Raw genomic sequence first — 23,386 nt, 5'->3', positions numbered from 1 at the left:
CACAGCAGGGAAGTGGCAGAGCTAGGCTTCAATCCCAGGCAGTGATTCCTGAACCCGTGCTTCTTAATGACTACTATGCTGAAGGAGTTATCACCTATTATGGTAGTCTGAATAAAAGACTAGGAGCACTTCCTAATTTGACAGTTACAAAGCAGTACACTGCAGGGCACTGAGGGAAGGAAGGAGGAAAGTATATATCTCCTTTTTTTAAATTTTAACCTCTTTTCCTATTTAGCTCTGGAAATAGATAACAGAGAAAAGAAGACACATCTTCAGAGTGCTCATCTGCCTTTTTTAAGTTACATTTCCACTTCTTTGTTTGGGCCAATATTATTAAATTAAGGGTGTGGAGTCACAACCGGTTTCCTCCCCAGATTACCTGTATTAAGAGTACTGGAGTATTTGGAAAGGCAGCAGTGTGCCCGGCTTTCATCTGAAGACTGACCGGATGCACTAGTCCGTGTGGTGTTTACACCCAGGCTTTGTGGAGAGTGACTTCAGTGACTAGGAACGGGAGTCCTGCCCTGAAGGCCCTGTCGTTTAGCTGAAGAAATGGAAACACACACCCTCAAAACACAAACAAAATTTAGACAGTTACAGAATAACACATTAGAAAGTGTCAACGTGCTTAAAAAGCAGGTGATCATGATGTATGGGGTTAATCAGAGAAAACTTTCATTTCTTACATTTCCATTAATCTGAAAGGAAAAAAAAATTAAGTAATTGATGAGCCTTTAAAGTTTCAACTAGGGAACAGTTTATTTGAAACTTAGGTTGGAACAACCCATGCCCCCGCCTTTAGGAAGTTCTTGTCTCCGTATCACTCAGAACTATTAAGACCCATTCTTGGGCATTAGCTGAACATCTCTGTTGGCTCCAGCAGTACTCGTTAATCTGAACATGATTTTTCCCACCAGAGTACATGAAGAGAGTCTTCAAAAGCACCTAACCTACAAGGAAATAACTTGCAGATCTGAAGTACCATGGCAAAGGTTTTTACATCAGTGTAGGCTGGTGGTAAAATAAGTGAATAATGTTAAGGAATAATCTCTAAAATGCAGAATTACAGAGAAGTGCTTTGAGAGCTTCATACATCTGTGGAGATTTGTATCATCTCCATAGACATTTGAGATGCATCGAGGTCTTGATTGGTCAAGATGAATAGGACTAATGATCCCTCAGAAATCCAAAGGCTTAGTATTAATTACTTCTCAACAGCTGGCTATATTTATAGCACTACTGGAGATAAGGAGCTGAGTAAGGAAACTGCAGATTTAGAAGTGTCCCTAAACAGTTTACCCTCCCTTCCCAGAGTTGTAGCTACAGAAGGAAACAGAACAGAAAAAATCTGGTTCAGAGCTTCCATACTGAAAGCCAGGACATATTCCTGTTACGGCAAAGTTTTATTTGTTTTTGTCTTTCAAGTAAATTAGTTTTCAACATTTCAAAACCAAGAGATTCGTAGGATGAGCTGTGAGGCAGTGCCAGACATTCTGAACTTCTTATAAAGAATGACATCTGTCCCTGGTGTTCAAAACAGTGCTGTCCTTAGACCATTCTGCTGTGATGGATAGTTTCTTTGCTGTCCATGCAGCAGCCACTAGCCACATGTGGCTATCAAGCATTTGAAATGTGGCTAGTGTGACTGAGAAACTGAATTTTAAATGTGTTTACCTTTAACTAACTTAAGTTTCTATAGATACTTATGGTTAGAGTTTGTCACATTGGACACTGCAGTTCTGAGCAACCAAACAGGCTCCAGGAGTTATAAGATCAAAGTAATAGATATCTGGGTTTCTACCGGCCTCTGAGATCACAGGAGATAAGTAGGTTCTTTTTTTATTTTTTGGAGGACATTTGTCCAGCCTCTCTTCCCCGAACTCAGACTCATATATCCAGCTGCCTGCTTGACATCTTCACTTGGATGTCTAATGAACATCTCAAACCTGACCTGTCCAAGGTTTGGCTCCCTCTTTCTGCCACCTCCCTGCCAGGCCCCATGTTAGGCACTTCTAGTGCTCGTCCATATCGGGTTGTCCCTCTCCTTCTGGGGTCCCAGGAGGATTAGACCTCTCAACTTCATTGTAGTTAGATGAGGCCACCTCTTCTGGTCCAGGGGCTCCGGGTGGACCCCCTGGACCAGAAGAGGTCACTTCCAAGCCAAAGCATGCAATTGCTGGTATGGTGCCCTGCAGTACTCTTCATGTTATGTATGTCCCTAATAAAGTCTTATATATTCAGTCCCATCTTAGAGGACCTGGACTAACACATATAGCCACATTTATCTTTGAAAAATGCTGTTTTTGAATACTCCTCCTCTACATAAACTGACAGTAGGTTAACATCAGATCTACATTTCTATGTCTAGTTTTTAATAATTTGAACCCCCAAGGAGTCCAGCCTTACTAACCAGGTCACCCTCTAGTCTCGTCTACGTGGATTCGCTCAGATAATTCCACGTGCTGGGAGTACTCTCTGCCTTTGCTCCATTTCGGGCTTCCCACAAATGAAGCTCCCCTTTCAGTCCACACCCCACCCATAACTACTTCCTTATGGTGTTTTTTTTCCCCTGGGATACAGCGGATACTCTGCCCACTTGTCTGTTCCTTCTCCACCAAGTCAGCTTCCAAGGCTGTGAATAACTACGGAATTAACATACCATTTCTAAAACAATGACTGACTTCACATGCTTAATTCTAAATGGTGCTTTACTGATATGACTTAAATTTGTCTGGTTTTGCATGTAAAATAGAGATGATATCCCTATAACAACTTTCCTATACCCTCTGGGAAATAACGTAAGACATCATCCAGAGTAGGAATAATCTCTTGTTCCTGAAGGAAAGTACTCATTACTTAACAGAATTAGGATATTATCCCAAATATTTATTGTAAAGTCACCTTTAATGACTCGAGAATTAATGGGAAAATAATGGATTCGATTTTGCTTTACTGATTTCTCAGCATATCTCTCTTCAGGTGGATTATTTTCTTTTTTAAATATGTCAATGTTTAAGTCATATATATGAGCAAATCTGACAAGATAGTAAAATTAAGACCAAAAAGCATTAGTTTTCATGGCTTAGTGACACTCATTATCATGGAGTGGACCAGCTAAAAAATAAAAGAATATTTAACTTAAATTTTATATCAATGAAAATGTCAAACTTCATCCAGATTCATAAAAGGTAGGGTGGTCTTCCATTTTTTTAACAAAATAATTCTGAAGTCTGAAACAATTTGGAGCATATTTTTATTTTAAATCTCATTTCAATCTTTTCTGGTCTAGAAGAAGAGGTGAAAGGGGTAGAAGAAGGAAGCAAATCTTGATTAGTCTACCTTTTGCTTAGCAAACAGTATAGAAGGACATTTTATCTGCTGCTCAAATTTAAGCCCAAGAATATTCTTGATTAAGTAACATATTCTATGATTAAAGAAAAAAAAAACATTAAAAAGTTTAAACTCCGTTCATCATTCTATATTGAGCCTCATGACCAGTTTTGATGGTTGTTATCCTAGAAGCCAGTAAGAAACATTCTTTCTCATTATATTAAATGTCCTTTAGGGACTGGAATCGTATTTGGAGATGAGTTTATGAATGGATACAACTGTAATCTTCCCTCCCAGACCTGGCCCTCCCCTAGAGGTGTTTGCCATCTCAGAGCATGGCACCATTGCCCATCTAGCTGTTGAAGTTGGGCATCTGGGAGTCATCTTGATTTTTCCTTCTCACTCGTTCCCCACCAGGTTCTGTTGACTTTTACCTTCCAAGACAAGTATCTTTCCAGTTCAGTCTCACGTCATCTCTACTGCAGCTACTCTTGTCTCTCGCTTGTGCTCCTGAACTGTCCTCCTAAAATTGCTCCGCCTGCATCCACTGTTCCGTATACACTTTTCCAAACCTTACAGTTCAATTACAGTGAACTTTTAAAAACACAAATTTAATTATGCTCTTAAATGGTGCTTTTCAAATTTACAAGACCCTATGTGATCTACCTTCAGCCTACCTCCCCAGCTTTGAAGAGAGCTGTATTCCTTAGGATTAGGCTTACTAGCATAAGGGGAATGTGCCTAAAATAACAGTGGCTTTAACACAACAGAATTTCTGTCTTGTGTAAGGCAATCAGTGTGTGGCAGCTTCACAGTCCTTTGGGTTCTAAGCTTCTTTGATCTTGATGCTTTACCATCCTCATCACAGAGCTGCCACTTCATGGTCTAAAATGGCTGCTCCAGCTACACCATCACATCTGCATTCCAGCCAGGAAGGAAGAAATGGCAGGTCCCCTCCCTTCAAGAACATCTTCTGAATTTACCCCCATTATTCCCACTACGTCTTATTGGTCAGAACTTACCCATGCACATGGCCATACCCATCTGCAAAGGAGACTGTTCTGGGCCGCCATGTGCCTAGCTAAAATCCAGGGCAGTATTGTTTAGAGAAGAGGGAGATAGATTTGGGGGGACCACTTAGCAGTGTCTATTATAAGAGCTAAATCCTTATCTTCCAGATTGGAATGTGAATCAAAAATAACTGATAAAGAAAAATCAAGAGAAAGTACATAGCATATTATTAGAAATATGGAGGCAGACACTAGAGGAAATAGATAAAATGATTGAAAGTGGTTGCTTCTGGGAGACAGGAATAGACTGGGGCAGGAGACTGCAAATGCGTATTAAGCCTTATAGTACTGTTTGACTTCTTCCATGAAGGACAAATTTATTTTGATAAAAATTACATTTTGAAAAGAGTTTTTAAAAGCATGGACTGACTCGATTCCCAGGGATAAAGCTCTCTTGTGGACTATTTTCCTGTGTGGTTCTCCTTTAGCATTTCCATTAAAAAAATGACTTAAGCTAGTTTTTCCACACCCATATTGAATAGCAAATAAATAGGATATTTAAAAAAAAAAAAAAAAAAAAAAAGCATGGACTGAGGCCAGGGTTGTGAGTACACATAAGGACTGGATGAGTTTACCCTGCAGAGCCCTTGAAGTTGTGTTTTTATTTCCCACCTTGCCAATTATCGCTCAGCCTTCAGTATTTATGCAAAGGTGTTGTTATATGCATGAATATTGTCAAAGGTTAGATCATAAGAATCAAGTTCAAGATATTTGGTCACAGGCAATTCCCCCACTTTTTCTATTATTACATTAGGCCACCTGGGGTATAAAATATTGATGAGGCATTAAATGTCTTTGACTTAGGCATTTTGTCTTATTTTCCTGACCTAGACTGATTTGTAATAAGGTTGTCCAGGAGGATTTTTCTGTTTGGCAGCAGCACTCCTCACTTGAAACCCTTTTCATCCTTTAGTGTCTTGTAGCAGGGAAGAAGGTAGGCACTGTAAACTACAACCTACAGAAGATTGCTTAATCAAAATATGCAGACACAGAGGCCCAGAATGAAAAGACAGAGAGAAATAGAACCTGAGGTGATGGAAAGCTAATTCTCTGCTGATCAAAAAGAAAAAAGAAAAAAAAAATTTTTTTTCATCTAAATAAAATATTGTGAGACTTGAGAAATGATTACCTGTTTTTCATGAGAAATGCATCAAACCTTAAAATTGCACACCTTAATGGGTTTTGTTTGTTAAATGTTTAGGCCAAGAGGAATTGTTGATAATAAGAGACAAAGGTCTGAAAAGGAAAACAATCATTGGGCTTGTATTTAATCACTTTTTATTTTCTCAGATCTCAGTCATGTCATTATCTGGCTTCGGTGCCTACATAACTTAATTAGGGGAGTACAGGCAGTGATGGGAACAGGAGGGCAAAATGAAAGGGTAACAATTTAAACGGATTGCCTGCAGATGCCTGGTATGGATGGAGATGAAGCCTATTAAGGACCTAATTCTAGAAGAAGCTCTTGACATTGATCATTTGTGAAAAGGAGAATTTTTTTTCTTACCCACGTACAGGTTTTGTACACTTACGTCTACAAAGCTTAAGTATTGGTACATCTGATCAGCAGCTTGTAGAATTACTAACACCAAGTCGCTTTGAAAGAGTAGACAAGGTTATCTTTGGCAGAAAATGAAAATTTGGCCTTAATATACATGTGAAATTGAATTGTCTATAGCACAAAGCTTTGGAAATCACCCATGCGAGATAAGAAAACTATCTAAATTTAAAATTGTCCTCAGTACAGTGAAAAGTAATTTTGCAAACTGCATTTTTACTGCATTGAAATCCATAAAGAGATTGGCTCTGTTAATTTAGATTTAAACAGAGGTTCTGTGTCTTCTAAAAATGGTAAATGAGATGGAAAATGTACTTTAAGGGGAGAAACGAGTTTCTGGAAATGCTGCAGGCAGGCAGGCTCCCTGCCCCACATCTTTGAGTCTGCCCTGAGACTAGTCAGCTTCAGAGGAAAGGCTCTATCTACTGTGACAGGCATTTGGAATGAGGACAGACAAGGCCTCACTTACATATAGCAGGCTTCAAGAGTAGGATAAGAAGCAAATCAAGTAAAGCCCAACGCAAAAGGCATTGGCAGCTTTTCTGGTATAGTTCCTAAAGCGGCTGGGTCCCTGACAGTGGAAAAAAAAAAATTGGGAAACTGAGTATATTTTCTTAGATCTCAAATAACTTAATAGTTTTCTTATAATCCCCTGCCTGGAACAATACTGGGATAGAGGATTTGGTTACTCTACCTATCTTCTCATGCAAAAAATGATCTTCTATATAAAGAAAAATCTAGTTTTTCATTCCCTAGTCTTTGAATTTCTTTAGCTCATAAGAACAAACATTTCTTGTTTATTATTAAGTAAATTATTTGTAAAATAAATAGGTGATTATTTACCAAAGGTTGATTACCTATCATTTTAACCATCAAAAAGAATACATCAGCACAATAGCCAGAGTGCAACAAGGATTAATATTAAACTTGGGTTTAGAGTTCTCAGAGTTCCTATTTTAATTTAGAGTTGTAATGATGAGGAAACTGAGAACAAGGAAGTGTCTGCCTACTGTTCTTAGAGCTGCTTAGTAATAAAGCTGAGTCTAGACTAAGGTCATCTGAACTTCCAGATAATTTACGTATTTGTTACAGCTTATCGAAAATCAACACTGCTGAGTAGACAGTACACCAAAATAATACAGTCAACTGCTCTTTCCTCAGCTGTACGTGATTTTCTTTTTGCTTTTCAGGTATTGCTGTGCTTTACTTACACCTCTACGATGTGTTTGGGGACCCTGCCTACCTACAGATGGCACATGGCTATGTAAAGCAAAGTCTGAACTGTTTGACCAAGCATTCCATCACCTTCCTGTGTGGGGATGGGGGTCCCCTGGCAGTGGCTGCTGTGGTGCATCACAAGATGAACAATGAGAAGCGGGCAGAAGACTGCATCACCCGGTAATCATGTTTCTTTCCGAGAATTATTATCTAAACATTATGCCTTAATTCTGTGTGTGTTAGCAAAAGAACACTTTATTGAATTTACTTTTCTCTCAGCAGTAAATCTTACTGCTGTCATTTGATCAATCACATTATTCCTGAGTTGTAGTTAAGGAACAACCATTATAATCCTTATTTTATTGCAAGGTATAATGACACTGGGCTTCCCTGGTGGCGCAGTGGTTAAGAATCTGCCTGCCAATGCAGCAGACACGGGTTCGAGCCCTGGTCCGGGAAGATCCCACATGCTGCGGAGCAACTAAGCCCATGCGCCACAACTACTGAGCCTGCGCTCTAGAGCCTGCAAGCCACAACTACTGAGCCCGCATGCCACAACTACTGAAAAGCCTGCATGCCCTAGAGCCTGTGCTCCACAGCAAGAGAAGCCACCGCAATGAGAAGCCCGCACGCCGCAACCAAGAGTAGTCCTGACTCGCCACAACTAGAGAAAAGCCCACGTGCAGCAAGGAATACCCAATGCAGCCAAAAAATAAATAAATAAAAAAAAAAAAAAAAAAAAAAAGATATAATGACACTGACATGTTCCAGATCAAACATCAGTTCCTTAGCATAAATGAGATCAAAAGCCTAATCATGTGATTACTAATCCAAGGTGCTATCCAGGATCAATAATTTGAAGAAACATGGTGCACGTGCTGCAGTGGGCTGGGAGAGGCCTCCGAAGGGAACACAGAGTCAAAACTGCTTTGCTTACAGGCAAATGACATGCAAATCCAGATTTTCATTTTTAATATAAATCAGGGCAACCCACTAGAAGTTTGTGAATCATGAAGAATTAAGAAACTTTTGTACAAATAAACTACGGTTTTTGCTTTAGTAGAGTTTACTGAACACTCTTTCAGAATTCTACTAAGAAATCTGGCTGCCATGCAACTCTGCATGCCATGCTGTTAGGCTCCCCATAAGTATGCCAACACACAGATAGTTGCAATGACAGCAGAGGTTTCTTTGTTTTGTTGTTTAATAGACTTGACTTTTTAGAGCAGTTTTCAATTCACAGCAAAACTGAGAGGAAGGTACAGAGATTTCCCATACACCCCCTGACCCACACATGCATAGCCTCCCCTGTTATCAACATCCTCCACCAGAGTACACTTGGCTGCAATCGATAAACCTGCATTGACCCATCATAATCACCCAAAGTCTGTAGTTCATTCTTGGCATTGTACATTTCATGGGTTTGGAGAAAGGTGTAATGACATGTATCCAACATTATAGTATCATACAGAGTAGTTTCACTGCCCTAAAAGTCTTCTGCGCTCTGCCTATTAATCCCTCCTCTCTTCTTCCTAACCCCTGGCAAGTATTGGTCTTTTGACTGTCTCCATAGTTTTGCCTTTTCCAGAATGTCACAGAGTTGGAATCGTATAGTATGTAGCCTTTTCAGATTGGCTTCTTTCACTTAGTAATATGCATTTAGATTTCTCCATGTCTTTTCATGGCTTGATAGCTCATTTTTTTTTTTAGAGCTGAATAATATTCCATTGTCTGGATGTACCACAGTTTATTCATTCACCTACTGAAGGACACCTTAGTTTCTTCCAAGTTTCGGCAATTATAAACAAAGCTGTTAAAAACATCCATTTGCAGGTTTTTGTGTGGACATAAGTTTCCAGCTCTTTCTGGTAAATACCAAGGAGCATGATTGCTGGATTGTATGGTAAGACTATGTTTAGTTTTAGGAGAAACTTATAAACTGTCTTCAAAAGTGGCTGTACTAGTTTGCATTCCCACCAGCAGTGAATGGGAGTTCCTGTTGCTCCACATCTTTGTCAGCATCTGGTGTTGTCAGTGTTCCAGATTTTGGCCATTTTAATAGATGTGTACTCATATCTCATTGTTAGCTTAATTTGCGTTTCTCTGATGACATATGTCTTGGGGCATCTTTTCATATACTTATTTGCTATTTGTATATCTTCTTTGGTGAAGTGTCTGTTAAAGTTTAGCCCATTTTTTAAGTGGGTCTGGCAACATTTTAATTAGTGATCATCTTTGAGCTGACCATGGTTTTTGATTCCCACTATTCATTCTTGTAAATGACTGTTAGAATAGCATTATCAGTCCTGATTTCATTTGTTGAGGATCCCTCTGCTTCAGAGGTTCACAAGCAAGTCTCATTCAATGAATCACTCTTAACTTTCATAAAAATAAATTGTAGTGGCCTTTATAGTCTATATATAATGCCAGCCTCTCTCAAAATATGTACAGCCAAATAGTAATAGTTTGGTATGTGAAGAATGTTAATAGGTATTAAATGAAAACAAGAGTTGTATATTCAGACACAGTGGGGAAACACTAATTAAACAAAGTTAAATATGTGCCTTTACTGACTGCTGAGAGTCTTCACTAGCTTTTATACTTGGGGGGAACCCAGGTGACTCTAGGGAACAGAATTTGCCACGCTTGTCATGTAGGCAACCCTTTTTCCTCAGGACATCTTCAGGCCTGTTGTTCTAACACTCTTTGGGGAATAATACCATATATTAATACTGGTTTATTATAAAACACTCTTAAGAGAGTAAACTAAAATTTCTATTTTTTTTGATACCTTGGTATTGAAGGTGTTTTATATCTTTTTTGGTTTTATTACATTTCAACAGTATTTTATTTATAGACTTGCTAAGGTTAAAAATATAAAATGCGGATATATGATAGGAAATAGCCTGTTTGTGGATGCAGAGTTAATTTTTTAGATTTCTAGAGTTCATGGCAGACCAGAAAGAAAAAAAGAATTATTTGTAAATTACTTTCACATCTCTTCCCTTTTAAGGGAAAAATTTCTAAGTCTTTTCAGTTCAACTTCAGGAAATCCAAAATTACTTGATGTCATCAATTATTTAATAAACCTACTTGTTTTACTTTTTACATCACCTTTTTCCTCACATCACACAGCCCTTTAATATCACAGACACTCATATTCTCCGTGTGGTGTCTGTGTTGTGCTCTACTGCCAGCATAGTATTTCAGCTTACCATTCCTGTATTTGCTTAATATAGTGGTCTTTCAGAATCATAATCTTGAGTTTTAGAAACCAAAAGGACCTTTGGGATTAATGAAAGTCTAATCCTTAGACAAACTGGAATCCAAAGAAATCAGTTTCCCTAATGTAGGGGTTCTCTGCTTTGGAATTTTGAGAATCTTAGGGCTTCCAGAGGTATATAGAAAACCCCCAAATTGTATTCAACATGGAGAGAACATTTACACTTTTCTTGGAGGGGTCTGTGACTCCCCAAAAGGAGTGTGTGTGCACGTGTGTGCGTTCATGTTCAAATTGTCCTACAGTTGTCTGAAGCAAGTGTTGGGGAAGATAATAAATAGCACTAGTTCTTCCCACTGCTTGATTTATACTGTGTCTGTTTTCTCCCTTCCTTCTATACAGAGATAGCTGGTGTCACCACACAAATAAAGAGCATTGCCTGTTTTGTGCCCAGTTAAGTGACTATAGCATATAGTGTGCTTTGGGGCCAGCACTTAGAGTGATGAAGAACTTTGGCTTTCTGGTCAGAAAATGTTATACCCTGTCTCTTTTGTAGTGTGATGAGTAAGAAAAGGACTTCTTTTTAAAAAGTTACAAACTTTTGATGACAAAAGGCAAAAACTCTCCCAGTAACACCCTGGGGAAATATTGCTAGGAGTGGAACAAAATTATCCCGTTTTTATATGTCTTTTTTCTTCCTTCAGTGACTTGCCTCTTCTAAAGATCAGTTGCTATTAATATCAACATAGCAAAACAAATAGAGCCGCAATGATATGGGTTTGAGAGTTTCTGAAAACATATAAAATAACCATTTGATTGATAAATGCTGTCATTTCTTCATTTTATCTTAAGAATATAGCATGTAAAACATGGAGTTTAAAGTCCTGCTTTTAGTAATTGTCAGATCCAACTAATAAGTTTTATTTTTTATTTTTTTAGGGAACGTACCAACAGTTTTTTTCCTTTGTCTTTCTCTCTCTGACTTTGTTTGTAATTTTTATTGAAATATGGTTGATTTACAATATTGTGTTTCATGTGTACAATAAAGTGATTCAGTTATATATAATATGTATATATTCTTTTTTAGAATCTTTTCTATTATAGGTTATTATAAGATATTGAGTACAGTTCCCTGTGCTACACAGTAGGTCCTTGTTGATTATCTATTTTATATGTAGTAGGGTGTATATATTTTAATCCCAAACTCCTAATTAATCCCTCCCCCCACCCTTTCCCCTTTGGTAACCATAAGTCTGTTTTCTCTGTCTGTGAGACTATTTCTGTTTTGTAAATAAGTTCATTTGTATCATTTTTTTTAATTCCATATATAAGTGATATCATATGATATTTGTCCTCCTCTGCCTGACTTACTTCATTTATAATAATAATCTCTAGGTCCAGCCATGTTGCTGCAAATGGCATTATTTCATTCTTTTTTATGGCTGAGTAGTATTCCATTGTATATATATACTACATCTTCTTTATCCATTCATCTGTCACTGGACTCTTAGGTTGCTTGGTTGCTTCCATGTCTTGGCTATTGTAAATAGTGCACTATGAACACTGGGTTAGATACATGCAACTAATGAGTTTTAATGAATTGAATTCAAATCCAGAAAAAATGGAATACTTCCTTCTTAAGTATTATTATAATGAGATGCACTGAACAATACTTTATTTTCGAGTATTTGAAAGGTATTTACTATCAACTTCCCAGATGCAAATGTGTTTGGTTGCAAAATAATTGGTATGCTAATTATATATCGCCACCTAGTGGTGATGCAGGTCATAGCATTGGCAAATAAAGGAATGGTGTTTTCTAATTCAGTGGTTCAAACACATTTTATTTAGGTGAGAACATCACTGGAGTTAATGCAATATGCAATAATTGTTTTTAGTAACTCCCATAGAGCAGTGTTTGTTTAAAAAATTGATAGTCATTTCCCTCTTTGAATAGTTCTTTCAATACCCTTTACAAAAATCAAGAGTGCTTTTCTATCTCTAAATTCTATATAGTTTGATACATTTATATTAAAACTCGATAATAAATTCTCATGAAAACTCTGAGATGTTCATTCTGTTTACTACAACAGTTGAGTTTGTATCTAGTAACAGATTTTATTTTCTTAAGTTCTCAACATTACCGAGCTGCCAGTTCTGGTGTGAGAAAAAAATAGAATTTTTCTTAATAAATGTTTTTAAGTTATTTAAAAATATTAGGGGTATTGTGTGTGTGTGTGTGTGTGTGTATGTGTGTGTGGTATTGAAGTAGAAAAAAATGGTCCATAACCACCCAGATAACTCTGTTGGCATTGGGGGGAAAAAAGTCAATCAAGGTATTACAAGAAAATTGAAAGCAACCTCTGACCACTGTGTCCCTATTCCTAACATAACCACTGTTCCACTGTGAGTTAAATGCCTGTGTTTGTCATAGAGAAAAATGCATGAGCCAGCATTTGCATATTTAACCAATTTGATCGAGATGCCTCCGTTTGTCGAGGTGTAATATGGACAAATTTAACTTTTATGTCAGGAACTGCAACCAGCCAAGCTTTTTCAAACCCCTCTTTCCTGTTGGAGAGTAAGTTCCCTTAAGGATGCTTTCATAACTTTTTCTCAGTCATTGTTTCATAACTGTCAGCCCTTTTTACTCACTGAAATCATCTCATTCTGCTTATTTAAACATGTCTTCTTCATTTTTAACCCTAAGTGTTCCCCTCCCACCACAGGCTTGTGGAAGTGGGGAGGGAGGGGTTGGGAGAGGAGGATTGTTTTCTCTTTCACAAGTACCTTCCTTTCAGAGTTAGGACACTCTACCTACTGATGTATAGCCTGGTGGTAGCAATTGTTAGGTTTTTGTTTTCTTGTTTGTAGATACTGGTTGCCTCCAGAGATTAGAGGTAGGGGCTATATACCCTCTCAGCTATCACCTTACCACTGAGTAAATGAAGGCACAAGCAGTTAACCAAACTCTACCAAATGTACAAACATTTATTAGGAAGAAGACACACACACACACACACACACACGATTAGTCCTCTGCCCTGTTTTTGTGGCTCAGAGAAAGCCACATCATCCTTTGACCCTCCTTAGATCTTACTCATCAAACGGTGCTAGAGCCCGTACCATCTCCCAAACGTCCCACCCATCTTCACCACTCATTCCACCAATGAAATCCATTTTCTAACATTCCTTACTGCACTTATTATCAACTCCTCTGATGTAAATTTTGATAGTTATTTTAAGTGCCAAGTCTCTCTGAATGTTGATTCCTTACTAGAATACTTCAGATATAACCAATCACTCCAGGGATATGATTTTTGATACTTCAAATGCTTATTAACCATTCTTAGTATATAAAGTTAAATAATATACATACACAGGCATTGTTTATACGTAACTACTTTAAAAATAAATTTTTAAATCAGAAGGGACCATTCATTTTATAGATGAGAAATTTAAAGTATAGAGATTAAATAGCATGTTTAGTGTCATAAGCTACCTGGTGACAAGGTTATTTTTTTGGTAAGGCTAATGTCCTCTCATTACTACTCTTTTCCAGAAATTCCCTGACTCTCTCTACCCCCATACTTTTTTAGTATACCAATATCATTTTGTCCAGTTTCACCAAAAATTAAATTGTTTTAATAATTTAAATGGCCTCACATTGAATTTATAGAATAATTTAAGGATAATTGAGATGTGCTTTCAAAATTTCATGAAAAATGTATGTGATGAAAAATGCAGAATAGCAAGGACATTTTCCCTACCTATCATATTTCCGGCCCCCCCCCACCAAAAAAAAAAAAAAAAGGTTCATTCTCAGAGTTCAGACTACAAGTACAGTTGCGTCCCTGAGCTCTTATCCCTCTGTGAGCTCCACCTACTTTCTGGTTCCCTGGGACTTCCCTTGTTGGTTCTCTGGAAAGAAATCTGAGGCTCTGGTTATCCTACTCAGGCACACACCTCCCACGAATGTGCCTGCATCTTGGGGGTCAAGTGATGGGGAGGCTAGAAGGAGAAGTGAGGCAGTGGGCCTTCCCTCACTCCCTCACCCCCTCACCCCCTTCACCCCCCTCACCCCCTCACCCCCGGGACCACAGCCCCTCACCCCCTCACCCCCTCATCCCCCTCACCCCCTCATCCCCGGGACCACAGCCCCTCACCCCCTCATCCCCGGGACCACAGCCCCTCACCCCCTCACCCCCGGGACCACAGCCCCTCACCCCCTCAACCCCCTCACCCCCTCACCCCCTCATCCCCGGGACCACAGCCCCTCACCCCCTCACCCCCTCATCCCCGGGACCACAGCCCCTCACCCCCTCCCCCCCTCCCCCCCCGGGACCACAGCCCCTCACCCCCTCATCCCCGGGACCACAGCCCCTCACCCCCTCACCCCCGGGACCACAGCCCCTCACCCCCTCCCCCCGGGACCACAGCCCCTCACCCCCTCACCCCCTCACCCCCGGGACCACAGCCCCTCACCCCCTCACCCCCGGGACCACAGCCCCTCACCCCCTCACCCCCGGGACCACAGCCCCTCACCCCCTCCCCCCGGGACCACAGCCCCTCACCCCCTCACCCCCTCATCCCCGGGACCACAGCCCCTCACCCCCTCACCCCCGGGACCACAGCCCCTCACCCCCTCATCCCCGGGACCACAGCCCCTCACCCCCTCACCCCCGGGACCACAGCCCCTCACCCCCTCACCCCCGGGACCACAGCCCCTCACCCCCTCACCCCCGGGACCACAGCCCCTCACCCCCTCCCCCCGGGACCACAGCCCCTCACCCCCTCACCCCCTCATCCCCGGGACCACAGCCCCTCACCCCCTCACCCCCGGGACCACAGCCCCTCACCCCCTCATCCCCGGGACCACAGCCCCTCACCCCCTCACCCCCGGGACCACAGCCCCTCACCCCCTCACCCCCGGGACCACAGCCCCTCCCCCCCTCCCCCCCTCCCCCCCCGGGACCACAGCCCCTCACCCCCTCATCCCCGGGACCACAGCCCCTCACCCCCGGGACCACAGCCCCTCACCCCCTCACCCCCGGGACCACAGCCCCTCACCCCCTCACCCCCGGGACCACAGCCCCTCACCCCCTCACCCCCGGGACCACAGCCCCTCACCCCCTCACCCCCAGGACCACAGCCCCTTCAGTCAGTGAGGACAGGTCCCTCCCTCAGAGTTTTGGCTCCTGTGGGCTCCTGTTGCCTTGGCTTCTGCTGCCACCATGAGATTGCTTGTGGCCTAGGGAGTGAAAGAACAGAAAAACGAAAATAAAGAAAAATGAGGTGTTTTACCCACTCTCTCTGATATTAAGAGTTCCCCTTCCTGGTCTTTCTTGAGATAAAACTAAAGGGCTCTTTCCGGGACTGTCTCTGTCAGCACTTGGATGCCCACTTCCGGGTTTCAGGCGGCACTGAGTTCAGGCCAGGAAAATACCAGAGGGGAGAATGTGGTAAACTCACCACTGATGTGGCAGTACTTCAGATTCCGGTCATCCCCATTGTGCCGGCTGCTGTGTAGTTTTCAGGGTTCTCAGTAGCAGCTTCACACATTCTCTCTAGGGTTTTGGGGCTACGTATACTGACTGGGAGAGGCAGGCTAGCATATGCTTACCCCACCTTACCTGGAACCAGAACCGAAAACAACTTTTTTTTTTTGAGAAGCTGAACTGAGTCTATCAATAGGGGGCTAATAAATTATAATACATTCATTCAGTGGAATACTGTACAACTGTGATAAAGAATGAGATCACTCTGTATGTGATGATAAGGAATGGTTGTCAAGATGTATTGTTAAATAACAAAGCCACAAAACACTTGGGGAAATATGTTTATAAATAAGTATATGTATTCTTATATGTGCATAAAACAGTTCTAGGAATATACAAGATATTGGTAACCATGGTTATTTCTAAAAAGAAGGACTAGGAGCTGGGAGACTGACTGATCCCTCTGTGCTGTTTGTATGTGCTACCGTTTGTGGTAAATCAGGCTGCTATACAAACACTTCAGCTAGGCCAGATGACACATTTAAGAAGTAAATCAAGCAAGGAGATAACTGGGGTGCAGCAGGCATTTCATTTTATGGAAATAGGCCCTTTGAGTGTTGACTTAGTCCTTTCCTCAGACTGAATGTTATAATAGCCAGTAGTTCTTGGCTTCTCTGACCCCAACTGCTGGTCTCAGAGCATGCCGCCATGAGGCGCTAGGGAGGCTGCAGGTGGTCCCAGCCACACTCACGTATTCCTTCATTCTTTGGATTTCTTATTTGTCAGTTCCATTGTGAGCTGAAGAAAAGAAATGTAGTTGATGGTTGATCTTTGAACCCTGATTACCCTTTGTGGTCTGGCCCAGCCCTCTTAATATTTAAAGTATAACAATATATAGGTTATAATATGTAAGTATATTTAAATATTTATATTTTATACATTTTATTATTATATATTTAAAATAATATAATAATTCCATATATGTGTATATATGTAACTATATATATATTTGTGTGTGTGTGTTTTAAACATATCATTTTTAAGTATATATCTCTACCTGATCCCTTTTACATTCTCTTAAGCATGTATTTTTATTCCCAGGCTAATTCACCTAAATAAGATTGATCCCCACGCTCCAAATGAAATGCTCTATGGACGAATGGGCTACATCTGTGCTCTTCTCTTTGTGAATAAGAACTTTGGAGTGGAAAAGATTCCTCACAGCCATATTCAGCAGGTACGACGTTTCTGTGCTTTTTGGAGTCTTTTTAGGATCCCACCTACTATCTGCCTAAACTGTTGGTTTTGTTTCCCTAGTTGGCACATCCCAGGTCGCGGGAGGTAAGGTGTATCTTAACCTCTGAAGGTCAGGCATGATCAGAGAACCAGCAGCTGCACTTGGAGTGCTGTTGCAAACTGTGTAGAGAGTGACTTGGAGTAAGAAGTCCAGCTGCTCCATTTGAGAGTTTAGAGGCCATGCAGAGGAAAGTAAGGGCCACATTTCACCTCCAAGGTGCAGGTGTTCCTCTTGGATCTGAAGGAGTTTTGCTTTCCTTTGACAGGTGAATTCTTGTGAGCTGTAGTAAAAAGAGTTCAAAATCTTCCAGACTCTCCCTCTTTTAGGCAGAATAAACCCATGTGCTTCTCTGAGTACAGAATCAAACTGTGCCCGTCCATGGGCATCAGATGGTGTTGAATTTGCCATGTTCTCTAGTACCCCTTAGCAAAAAGGTCCTTGGCGCCATTCTAATTCTTTCCTTATTTCGGTCGATTTCTCCCTGCAGATTTGTGAAACAGTCTTAACCTCTGGAGAAGACCTAGCTAGAAAGAGAAACTTCACAGGAAAGACTCCACTGTTGTATGAATGGTACCAAGAATATTACGTGGGGGCCGCTCATGGCCTGGCAGGAATTTATTACTACCTGATGCAGGTAAGAGGGGATGATGATGGAGCTAGAATGTGATTCCTGACTGTACTATCTAGGGTGAGAAGACAGGTGCTCCAGCTCTATTTGTTCATTCTGCCAACCACTGCATCACTCTGCTGGTAATCACCTGGCCTAGGTAAACAGGGACAGTGCTTGTGAAAGTGCATTTAGAGTGTGTAAACATAAAAGCCAGTGTGCTTTGAGATGATTGATTTGTAGGTGAGCACACTTGCCCATCTCATGCCGCTTGTGCAGACTGAAGTGTTCTGACCTATTCTTTTAGATGAAGTGCCTCTGCTCGGCTCTTCTCTTTCACCAGATGCCTTGAATTAGTATTATTCCACACTATAAGGCACAACCCATTGAAACAAATTTCAGGAGTAAGAGCAAAATCAGTAGAAAACAAAGGAGAATATGCTGCCTAAAGCTCAGTTAGAGAGCAAAACTAAGGAGCCTTTTCAATGGGTTTTGTGTAACTTACCTGAAAAATAGCTGAATATGCCATGCTCAACGGTTCTTCGGATCTAAAGCTATTGGGGGACATCAGCCAAAGCCAAATAGACTAAGGGCAAATAGAGTTTACTGCATCAAGCATAACCTGGAAAGGGAGGTCAGAAGAGGGTTTCTCATGAGAGCATCATTTCTAGGGGCTTGTTTAACTCTCCTTAAGGAGAAATAGGCACTTTGTGTAAGAATAAGAATTCATGGTAAAAGAATATTGCATTTTTAATGATGGTAAAGGTGCCCCCCCTCAACTTTCCAAAGTACAATGTGGCATAAAGAAAAGTGTTTCATTGATATGTTCTACAAGAGTGGTTGGATATAAATACCAATAGCTGGTTGAGTAGCTGGCTGTAGTAATGCAAAATCAACATCACACCTATCCTCTCCCTATAACTAAACAAGGACAACAAAGCTGAAAAACACAAGGTTATTATTGCTTTTCAATGCAGAGTCACTCTTTGAATGTTAGTGGCAGTAGGAGACCAACTCTTTTATTTATTCTGCACTTCTCAATTCAGAGTCTTATAATTAGGGGTTTTGACAATTCAGACTTAAATTCCTTTACTTTTCTGGCACACTCCCTCGTTGGCTCTCTATTTCCAGAAGTAAATATAGATTCTTGAAAGTTTTCAGGAAAGAAGAAAAACCTTGAAGTTTCAAGGTGAATTAGAATCAGACATGTTAATGACTGGATGGCCTCATGACCTTTCTTTGAAGCAGATCATCAGGAGGTGTCTTACCCTCTGCCTCCATGTGTTGGTTGCAGTAAGAAACCTGGAAACCCAAGTATTGAATTTTCCATGTGCACATAATTATCTATTTGAAATGATTTAATTTTTAATCCTAAAAGTGCATTCTGGTAGGTGCCTATGTATCAACATAAAACATTATTTTTAGGCCATTTTGGATAACTTCTGCAAGTTTGAGGAGAATCCACTCATTCAACTCTAGCATTTTAAACTGAGCTTGAACAATATTCTTTGGGTAAAGTGAAATCTAAATGTGCCCTAAAGAACTTCGTTGCGTGTTCAGTATCTGTGAGCGCCTTATGGTCGGTATCTCCTCGTTCCCTGCCGCCTCTGCCTGTGCTTCACAGCACTGCCTCCCTCTCATCCCAGGTGCTCACCCCCTGCCTGGCAAAGACAACACTGAATCTGTTGTTTAAAGAAGTGTGAGGTACATTGAATTAAGACCAGGACCAAAAGGAGAAACTAAAAATTGTATCAAAAATGAAGGCTCATATGCCATATGGCAACGAGTCCTATTTGTTGTATCAAAATAATCCTTCATAAGTATCAGTCCCAAATCTTTTGCAGAAAGGCTTAATCTAGAGTCACACCAATTCGGGATCTAGATCCCAGGGCTCCCAACTTGTTAGCGTCCTCTCCTATTGGAAATATCACCTGTCACTTCCCTAAATGCAAGTTGTGCCTGGTTTGTCTAATGCATCTCTTTGTGGGCTTTAAAGTGTATTTAAGGTATTAAAACCTTAGGAAACTTCTCATACACTCACATTCGTAAGCATTGGCTTTGGAAGATTATTTATATGTATATAGATAATAAATATCGAAAAATAATATGTACATAAGGCTCCAAGTATTAACTGATAGCCTAATTTTAGTTTGGATCAGTAGGTGAAAAAATTGGATGGAATCCAGAACCTCTTAATGACTTTCAGTTCATTTTGGTCATGTTTTCCTTCTTATTTAAAACTCATCCCTGAGCCTTAGGAAGGTCTGTTTGTTTCCGCAGAACTGATAATTCCCTTTCTTGTTTTTAGCCCAGCCTTCAAGTGAGCCATGGGAAGTTATATAGTTTGGTCAAGCCCAGTGTAGACTACGTCTGCCAGCTGAAATTCCCTTCCGGCAATTACCCTCCTTGTGTGGACGACACTCGGGACCTGCTAGTCCATTGGTGCCACGGTTCTCCTGGGGTAATCTACATGCTCATTCAGGCCTATAAGGTACTGTGAATTTTCTCGTTTTTAGAAATAAATTGGAAAACATAATATAAAATTCTATAATTTAAAATTAGTTTTCTGTATAATTCTTGAACAATATATAGACAAACCATTTGTTGGACCTAAAATCACTTTGCTGTATGGATTATAATTCATTTTCACAGTATCCATCTGTACCACAGCACACATTATTTCAGAGAACAGGGGACTGCTTCACGGACAGGTAGAGTAGCCAAGATTAGCATCAGTGGCAGAGCCAAGATAAATATCCCAGGAGCTCAATTAAAAAGAGAAAGAATCTCCTTGGGCATTGCTGGTGGGAATGTAAAATAGTAAAGGTACTGTAGAAAGCAGTTTGGCGGTTCCTCAAAAAATGAAACACAACTAACATATGATCCAGCAATTCTACTCCTAGGTATATATACCCAAAAGAAGTAAAAACAAGGTTTCAAACAGATACTTGTACAGCAGTGTTCCATAGCAGCATTATTCACAGTAGCCAAAAAGTAGAAACAATCCAAGTGTCCATCAACAGATGAATGGATGGACAAAATATGGTGTATACCTACAATGGAATATTATTTAGCCATAAAAAAGAATTAACTTCTGATCCATACAACAACATGCACGAACCTTGTAAACATTATGCCAAGCAAAATAAGCCAGATACAGAAGGACAAATACTGTAGGATTCCACTTATATGATGTGATGGTTAATGTGAGGTATCTAGAATAGGTAAATTCATAGAGAGTAGAATAAAAGTTACCAGGGGCTGGGAGGGTGAGAATTATTGCTTAATGGGTACGAAGTTTCTGTTTGGAATGTTTAAAAAGTTTTGTAGATAGATAATGGTGATGGTTATACAACATTGGGAATGTAATTAATACCACTGAATGGTCCACTTTAAATGATTAAGATGGTAACTTTTATATATGTATTTTACCATAATTTTAAAAATTCAAATATCACTTCTAAAAAGCATGCTATGTCAGAGCCATAATCAAAGAAGAAAAGGTTTTTCTTTGAGGGGAAAAAAATGGAAGTAAACCAAGATATCTATGTTCATTGGTACCTGTTCTACAAATTACAAATCTATAGACTCTAAATAGGGACTGGCATCTCATGGTCTAAATAAGCGTTTAGTATATTAAATTTTGCATTCAGGAAGTTAAATATAATGCACAAACTTTTAAAACTGTCTTATTCTACTTCTCTACTGCAATGAGATATTAAAAATGTCGGGAATTCCCAGGCGGTCCAGTGGTTGGGACTCCATGCTTCCACTCTAGGGGGCATAGGTTCCATCCCTGGTCAGGGAACTAAGATCCCACAAGCCATGCAGTGTGGCCAAAAATAATAATAATAATAATAATAATATTTTTTAAACCTTTGATCAAGATATAGGAGGCCACAATAGATTGTAAAGATGTATCTCTATTTTTCTGAAAAGTATAGTGTTTTACAATCAAATCAGTTTTTATAATCAATTTTATAAACAGTTTCTTCTCCAGTGTATAAAGAAACTTTCTAGTAGTGAAGGGTATCATTGTTACAGAAAAGACAGTGTTTTTTCATTGGAAAGTGACTAATGATAACAGCAAGTTGCAAGTAAATAAGGCTACTTCACCAATAACACCCGCATACGCAAACACACATACATATAAAACTTACACCATGCAGACAAGGTCATGCCCAGTTATGTATTTAAAAACAAAAAAAAGCTAGTGAATTCTTGTAATTTGTCCCCACCGATACAACACATCTCTCTGTCTCTGAATTCCTACCCGTTTTTGCCGAGGCACCTCCCTGTCTCCTCCCTTATCCTGTCTCCCTTTCTCTCCTATCAGGAAGGAAGGTCAGTGGAGGTTTCTTTTCTATCCCTTGTAATAAAACTATGTCCCTTGACTCTGCAGGTGTTCAAAGAGGAACGGTATCTCAGTGATGCCTATCAGTGTGCTGATGTGATCTGGCAGTATGGCTTGCTGAAGAAGGGGTACGGGCTGTGCCACGGCGCTGCAGGGAATGCCTACGCCTTCCTGTCGCTGTACAACCTCACGCAGGATGCGAAGTACCTGTACAGGGCCTGTAAGGTAGGAGTCAGAACCGCCAAACAGAACGCATCTTTACCCAGGAGGCTGTAGAAGTGTCTCTAGTTAATCTGATTTAATTCATTTATTTTTTTAAACCGTAAGTCTATAGAACAAACAGTTTAAGAAAAACCTTCAAAAGCTATTCAGTTGGTCATTTGGTAGAGACGTGGATGGACCTAGAGAGTGTCATACAGAGTGAAGTAAGTCAGAAAGAGAAAAGCAAATATCATATAATAATGCATATATGTAGAATCTAGAAAAATGGTACAGATGATCGTATTTGCAAGGCAGAAATAGAGATACAGACGTAGAGAACAAATGTATGGGTACCAAGGGGGAAAGGGGTGGGGAGGGAGGAATTGGGAGACTGGGATTGACACATATACATTATTGATACTATGTATAAAATGGACAACTGATGGGAACATGCTGTATAGCACAGGGAACTCACCTAGTGCACTGTGGTAACCTAAATGGGAGGGAAGTCCAAAAGGGAGGGGATAGCTGTATGTGTATGGCTGATTCATTTTGTTGTACAGTGGAGGCTGACACGACATTGTAAAGCAACCATACTCCAATAAAAATTTTTTAAAAAGGAAAAGAAAAGAAAATGAGAGAAGAGGGCGTTGGTAGGGCAGTTCTATAAACAGGACTGCCTTAGTTGGTGATCTAGAACTTTGGACTACCCATGTGTCATTAAGTGTTTTGCTGTGGAAGAAAACATTTTTTAATTAAAAAATAAAATAAAATTTTAAAAAGGTATTCAGTTGAATTAGCTTTTTTTTTTTTTTTTAAAGACATAAGTCTACTCAGCAGCATTTGTGGTGGGGGTGGGAGAGTGGTGGGAGATGTAAGGTGGTTTTGTTCCTTTCTTTCTTCTTTGATAACCTTGGAGATGAGGCTCAGACAGCCCATTAAGTTCCTCCCATGCTTCATTCGTACTCTCTTTTAGACCATCCATTTCTCTGCATCAGCCCCTCTCCCTGCCTTGAAGATAGTTTTTGACTTT

The 23,386-nt window shown here is 40.3% G+C and overlaps 1 protein-coding gene across 4 annotated transcripts in view; it reads left to right on the top strand.

The window, feature by feature from the left end:
• The window catches only part of LANCL1 (LanC like glutathione S-transferase 1), a 58,933-nt gene that overhangs the window by 17,278 nt on the left and 18,269 nt on the right, over positions 1–23,386 (top strand). For all 4 annotated transcript variants that reach the window (XM_057551591.1, XM_007187860.2, XM_028167927.2 and 1 more), the window contains exons 4-8: positions 7,149–7,356; positions 16,996–17,131; positions 17,679–17,825; positions 20,107–20,289; positions 22,201–22,377. In XM_057551591.1, coding sequence (XP_057407574.1) covers positions 7,149–7,356; positions 16,996–17,131; positions 17,679–17,825; positions 20,107–20,289; positions 22,201–22,377 — 851 coding nt within the window. The remainder of the gene's footprint in view (positions 1–7,148; positions 7,357–16,995; positions 17,132–17,678; positions 17,826–20,106; positions 20,290–22,200; positions 22,378–23,386) is intronic.

This window comes from Balaenoptera acutorostrata, chromosome 8 (genome assembly GCF_949987535.1).
Source record: "Balaenoptera acutorostrata chromosome 8, mBalAcu1.1, whole genome shotgun sequence".
NCBI lineage: Eukaryota > Metazoa > Chordata > Mammalia > Artiodactyla > Balaenopteridae > Balaenoptera > Balaenoptera acutorostrata.
The sequence above is the reverse complement of the archived record's forward strand: the minus strand, read 5'-3'. Positions and strand labels throughout refer to the sequence as shown.